This window comes from Phragmites australis, chromosome 3 (genome assembly GCF_958298935.1).
Source record: "Phragmites australis chromosome 3, lpPhrAust1.1, whole genome shotgun sequence".
In the NCBI taxonomy this organism is placed as follows: Eukaryota; Viridiplantae; Streptophyta; class Magnoliopsida; order Poales; family Poaceae; genus Phragmites; species Phragmites australis.
The window spans coordinates 6,465,074-6,471,619 of NC_084923.1; the positions used below are offsets into that span (position 1 = coordinate 6,465,074).

At 40.3% G+C, this 6,546-nt stretch overlaps 1 protein-coding gene across 3 annotated transcripts; it reads right to left on the reverse strand.

The window, feature by feature from the left end:
• LOC133911818 (uncharacterized) lies at nt 1–4,703 on the reverse strand. 3 transcript variants are annotated; one of them, XM_062354239.1, is made up of 8 exons: nt 4,552–4,703; nt 2,984–3,038; nt 1,877–2,165; nt 1,514–1,581; nt 1,183–1,387; nt 914–1,010; nt 705–787; nt 1–277 (listed from the first exon to the last, which is right to left on the reverse strand). In XM_062354239.1, exons 1-8 carry the CDS (start codon nt 4,593–4,595, stop codon nt 270–272), a joined length of 849 nt encoding a protein of 282 aa, XP_062210223.1. In that variant the 5' UTR covers nt 4,596–4,703; the 3' UTR covers nt 1–269. The 3 variants fall into 3 exon arrangements, with proteins under 3 accessions (XP_062210223.1, XP_062210221.1, XP_062210222.1); XM_062354237.1 differs by lacking the exon at nt 4,552–4,703 and adding an exon at nt 3,312–3,472; XM_062354238.1 differs by lacking the exon at nt 4,552–4,703 and adding an exon at nt 3,307–3,462.
• Nucleotides 4,704–6,546: the final 1,843 nt, after the last annotated feature.

Genomic DNA, 6,546 nt, shown 5'->3' on the forward strand with positions numbered 1-6,546 from the left:
TTCAGAAAAAGGGAAGAATTTGTGATTCAGGTACCAGAAAAATACATTAATTGTCATTAGAACAAACTTTTACAATGGGACCTAATCCCGTATGTTCTATCAGTAAAACTTTAATCTTCTTCAAAGGAAATACATTGGTCGTGATCATTGGTTGTCTAACCTTCTTACTGTAATCAGCAACAGAATAAGGGTCAAAATAACTGTTAAGCTTCCAGTTCCAAGAGTGCCTCTACATGACTTACTGTTCTTCTTTACAAAAGTATCAGCTATCATTTACCTGAGATGCAAAAATATTTAGAGTCAGCCAAAATGATTAAAACTAATTTAAACAAAGCATCAAATTGTGTTAGCATATTCAGGGAAATTGGCCTATATCATTTCCTTTCCTTGTATTAACACACTAAATTTCACAGAATCAATGAGAAGTGAGAACTTAGCATCGAAGGAGTAACTCCTTCTGCCAGCAGTTTTACAAAGCAGAACAAACATAAAATTCTGCATGCACGGTATCTGTACTGTATTAAAGATAACAACGGTCACTCAAGGCAAAGCTGGCATGACTCATTTTGTAAGCATTTCCATCATTCTATGATGTAGAGACATGATAAGTGTCACAGCTAAAGCGTTGCCGCGCGTGTAAATAATAGATAATGGTAAGGCAGATTTCATTGCAGTACAATGCAAAGTTGAAAAATCAAGCTTACCATAATTTTGATATTTCTTTGAGAAGTTATAGAAGGCTTTCACAATGGCTCCATATTTCATTGATTTCAGTGGTCCCATATGCCTGGGCAAGAAATATTAGAGATGTGTCAATTGCGGAAATAGAAGATGAAATTAACATCAGAATCATAGTCATCGTGACATAATAATTGCTCAATTACAGGATTCATATGCCAATGAAAAAACTTACATAATTTCAGTGTACCGTAACCTCCACGCAGGAAAGCCAAAATGACATCTAGCAGGAGCATACACTAAAAGAAGATCAGGTTCTGGTCCACCACAACCTAATGGATGAAGCCAGAACTTAGTGCTCTTTTAGTATTACTTTTTGAAGAGGGGGGGGGGGGGGGGGGTTAGGGCTCCTTTGGTATTATAACGATAGTAACAATAGAATCAATGATGAATAAGTATATCAAATAGAGCATGCATGAAAAGGGGGGATATTTTGAGACATACCTACAGCTTTCAGCGCACTGGCCACGTCAGCTTCTGTAAATAACGGCTCACCTTTGCCATTCCCATGAGTATCACCATTGAAATATGTTGAGCAAAGTGAACTGGCTGCTTTAGCAATACCTTCCTTGCCAGCAGACCCAGAAAGACAGTCTATCATCATGTCTCTGTGACTAAAGTGTAAAGCCTTGATGTTTGCTACCATTTCCTTCATGTTGCGATGAACCACGGTAGATATTTACCATCAAAAAGAAGAAGCTAACCAGAAGATAATAAAAATAAAGACTAATAACGCAGAAAACAGAGCAATAGAAAGCCCAATAGCGTAACTTACCAAATATTCTGCTGAATTATCCTCTCTTGAAGCATTCATAGCAGGTTCAAATGATTTCTTCAGCACTCCTATTATGCAACATAGAACAGTAAGGTAGCCTCGTATATGGTAGACAGAGTTCGTGCATATATAAACATCAGAAGATAATGAGTAAAGGATCACAGGATTACTAGTTTAATTTGTTCTGGTCCTGCCCAAGTATTAAACAACCCTGTATGGTTCCTTATAATTACTTGATTTCTAACAAACCATGTTCATCTACCCAAAAGAGAAAATGGTATATGTAGATAAGTAGCCAACGAAGAAGTTTAGACAGAAAACAACCGCATCCTACAAATTCAAATAACGAACTCATTGTCTTACCGTCAATGTCGTAGAGACATACATACTTCACACCAATAGTTGAGAGCCAACATAATAATTGGTTGATCTTCACAGTATGTTTAGCTTCTCTGCTATCTACCACAATAGCCAAGTACTTGAGTCTATCCAGTTGGAGATTCCGATATTTCCACAGCAACCCAGATGAAATAAGGTAGCATTCTAGATCATAAATCAGATGAGACCAGAAATTAAAAATGCTGATTGCCAAATGGATGATGCACCAGAGCAACCCCACAGTGAGCTTGACAATAATTGATGGTCTAGACATCTGCACAACCAGAGAAAAAATACAACTTGTAATGCTCTTACACGGAAAGCAAATTCTCATAGGAATATATAAGGAGACATGAGAATGCTAGTAAGCTTTGGATTCTAACCCTTAATGCACTAAAATAATCTGATGCCAATGAGAATGTGCAGTTGTATCATTGCACCATTCCTATTTCTTATGCACCCTAACATTACTTTAACTCTAAGTTTCAACTCTCAATTGCCAAATAAACACATGAAAAACGAAAACATGGATGAGCATGAAAGGAGTATGCATTTCTGTTAAAAACAAAATCCCTCACTATAGTTTCCATGATATATTTCAGATTCAGTAAATAACTTCAAGGGCGTGTATCAGTTAACACAGGATGCTATTGTCGTCAGACATTGAAACTGGAAAAAATTGGAAGTTTCTGAACTTTCACCTCAGATGATCACACACAGAGGACTATGTGAACATATAAACTTTCAGCTAAGGTTATCACAAACAGAGGACTACGTGAACATATAAACTTTCAGCAAAGATTATTGGAAACCTTACCAGGAAATTGCACTATAGGAATGAAAGAAAACTACTGCAAAAGAATTACGTATTGTTTCTTCTATAGTGTTCCTTCCTTCAGCATAACAGTGCAATAATTCATCATAAAAAGTACAAGGTAAACTCATGATTAATAGCTATCAGACCTTATTTACAGAGCGCATTCACTCACAAGATTTAAGTCTACTAAAATCAGTCATGGACTACAAATAAGAGGCAAAAAGTGTAACAATAGCTGCAAAAGAGACCAATTCATCAGCTACAATGCTACATACATATGGACGAGGCTGATTCATGAAGGTGGGGATCTCACTGGCCACAAATGTCTCCCTGCACAGGAACCACGAGATTATTATTACTCAAGACAAGGGAAAAGGAGGCCATCATACAGCCAACCAGTTACGTGAACAACAAATTTTGGAAAGTTAAATTGAACTTTTCCTTTTCGATCGTTTCTACTTGTTCTCTCAACAAGGGATTACAGTAACATGATACAAAAGAGACGCTAACAAATGGCACAGGGGAACGAAAGAGAAAGGAAGACACTGGTGCAAGGAAAAAAGATAATGAAGTTAAAAGCATAGGCAAGCAAAGAAACCTAACATGACTTTGGGATCCATGGCAACCGCAGCTGAGCTGAGAGAGATGAGCAGCAAAGTAGGAAATAGCGGAAGCAAAGACTCGGAGCATGCGAGGAAATGAGAGAAACCGATTTTATAGCTGCGGCTGGGCTTGGTAAAAACAGTAATCACAGAAAGCCTAAGAGTTGTTGTCATATCACATCACGTACACTGATTGTCCTGTTGAGTGTGACATCCTTATTTCTTTGCTAGAGACCAGAGGCTTCACAGAATTTCCTCTTTTACTTTCTACGGTTCTCTAACTATTTTTTTTTGGAAAATGATTGCCCTGTTGAGTGGTGACCTCCTTGTTTCTTTGCTAGAGACCAGAGGCTTCACAGAGTTTCCTAAATTACTTTCTACGGTTCTCTAACTTTTTTTTGAAAATGATTGTCCTGTTGATTGGTGACCTCCTTGTTTCTTTGCTAGAGACCAGAGGCTTCACAAAATTTCCTATTTTACTTTCTACGGTTCTCTAACTATTTTTTTGGAAAATTATTGTCCTGTTGAGTGGTGACCTCCTTGTTTCTTTGCTAGAGACCAGAGGCTTCACAGAATTTCCTATTTTACTTTCTACGGTTCTCTAACTATTTTTTTGGAAAATGATTGTCCTGTTGAGTGGTGACCTCCTTGTTTCTTTTGCTAGAGACCAGAGGCTTCACAGAATTTCCTGTTTTGCTTTCTACGATTCTCTAACTATTTTTTGGAAAATGATTGTCCTGTTGAGTGGTGAGCTCCTTGTTTCTTTGGAAAATGATTGTCCTGTTGGGTGGTGACCTCCTTGTTTCTTTGCTAGAGACCAGAGTCTTCGCAGAATTTCCTCCTCTTTTACTTTCTACGGTTCTCTAACTTTTTTAAAAAAATTGATTATACGTTTAAAAGTTGATACACTTTTGATAATATATCTGAAGTTGGTTATTATTTGATCACATATCCTACGAAAACTAGTTTATAACTAAATTTCATATTAAGTAAGAGAGGTGAAGTAATCAAATTCTCCTTTTGTTTCTCCCCTTTTAAAATGCTCTAGCCATTAAGCGGCACCCACGGCATGGTCGCGGTCACAGGAACCAGCTTTGCATACATCTGTAGCATCAAGCACTAGTTGAATAAACTACAAGCGAGCATCAAACGCGTGGTGCATTGCTATTTGTTTGTAAACTAGAAAACCAGTTCAGATCGCAACATCCTTTCACGGAGAAGGAAGGGGGAGGGTAACCTACCGGCACAACTGCCTGCGCGCAAGGCCTGCAACTCCCGGCGGCATGCTTCCCCCGGACCCGGCGGCGTCACGGCCGCATCGGGGGCGCGACACGGTGCGGGCGGACGCGGACGCGGAGGCGGAGGCGGAGGAGGCTGCGTCGGCCGGTGGGAGGGAGTTGAGGCTTGGTCGAAAGCTGGAGCCGAGACGACGAAACTTTGACCGAGAGGACACCAGCACCAACCGGTGGGCTGGGCTAGGGCGGGGCCTTGCTCAGTTTTGGCCCGTTGTTCTTTGGTGGGTTTCGGGTCGGCCCGGTGTTCGTCCCGCTAAGAAAAAGTAGTGTTGACCCGTTTAAGGTGAAAAAGTATTGTTGACCCGCTAAGAAAATGTAGTGCTGACCCGCTAGGAAAAACCAACAGTGGCTCACCCGTCCCTGTATGTCCACACGCAGTTCATTTTCGCGCCCGTTTAAGGTGAAATCGTAGACGACCGATTTCTCGATCAAATAATTAGCTCGCTTACATTTTAACGGGACCAAGCAACCCTTTATCTCTTGAATGCAGTTGTAATAGGCCCACAACTCAAGGCGAACAGGCTCGATTCGCAAGCGCGCCGCGAGCCGAATACCGCCTGCGGCGGCGTCACATCAGTTTCGGCCGTGTTGGGCTTTGCCCGTGCTTTAAACGGGCTAACCTGCTACCGACCCGTAAAATGACACGGACTTGCTGATTCCGGTGTGATCTTGGTGGCTGGTGAGATGACGTTGCAAAATGCAGAGGCTCATCGCTTCGCTGCCGAATAAGAGGGCGGAGAATCTTACCTGGATTCGCTGGCTGAGTGGTGTCAAATCGAGGCATTGATGTCTAGCTTTCCTCAATTCAGACCTGCAGTGCTCCGGTTGAAGGCCGTATGTGCCCGTTGTGATCATCCTTTCATTCGTCTTTTGCCTCGGCATTCATACTGTTTGATATAGCTGAAATTTACAGATTTTTTTAAAAGCTGTTTATTTGAAAATTTGTTTATGGTTTTTAGAAAATCAGTTAGTTTATGGGTTTAATTCTTAGGCTCTCAGTATAATAACTTTTAAAAAAACTAGTCTCAGCCAACTTATTAGTTTTTAGTTTATTTCATCAAAAATCAGCTTATCAAAACAGCTATAAGGTAACAATAAATTTGATGTTTATTTTAACTTATCAGTTTTTCGAGAAACAGAAACTACTGAAGAACCATAGTTAGTTCTCACATTCTCAGTGGACCTGGTATCTAGCCTAGTAGTATGATTGTTTGAGATATTCTTGTCTTGCATTGCAGGATCATGTACCGCTATACAATTCTTCTCCCCTATTGAGTTGGTTCTCCACTTTAAGATGCCAAGCTATTTTGCAATTTTGCTCTAAAAAGCAAAGTTCTAAGAGAATATCAGCGCTCTGTTTCATTGTATTTTTCACATCACGAAATAAAAAATGGTGTAAAACTCAACTTGCTCTGATATATATAAAAAAATCGATCACATGGAGAAGATATCTTCCTAACCTTGTCTTTAGAGAGGGGGGTATCGAACCCTTTAGAAAGATACTCACACTACTTACAAGCACCTATGTTCGAGTCCGGGTGAGTGACCTCTTAACTGAAGGCTCTACCAATCAAGCTATTGTGAATATAGATCCAAACAAGTAAAAGGGGACTTCGAGGATCGTGTCTGAAGGCAGATCCTCAAAGGTTAAGTGAGAATCAAACTAAATGAAACTTGATTGCGCCTCACATACTCCTTGTGCTGCCACTTGGAACTAAAATCTTGGTTAGATCCCACAGTGATGGCCAGCACGACATTATGAGCTCCGCTCATGTGGTGCAACTATGCGAGGGAATTCGCTTGGCCTGTCTGGCGAAGATGGTGGTAATGCTTTGATCTTGGTAATGTTAATGGTTGAGGTATGTAAGGTGGGTGTTCGTGTATTTGGGGAAGAGGTAATACTTGTGTATGTTGAGGCCATGTTGGGTTGAAGGTATGTGT

Coding starts and splice junctions, on each gene's coding strand:
- LOC133911818 (XM_062354238.1), bottom strand. CDS start 3,398: ATGCTCCGAGTCTTTGCTTCCGCTATTTCCTACTTTGCTGCTCATCTC. Junction 2,166..2,983: donor TGAATCAGCCTCGTCCATAT/GTATGTAGCATT, acceptor CTGGTTGTGCAG/ATGTCTAGACCATCAATTAT. Junction 1,582..1,876: donor ATGTCTCTACGACATTGACG/GTAAGACAATGA, acceptor GTTGCATAATAG/GAGTGCTGAAGAAATCATTT.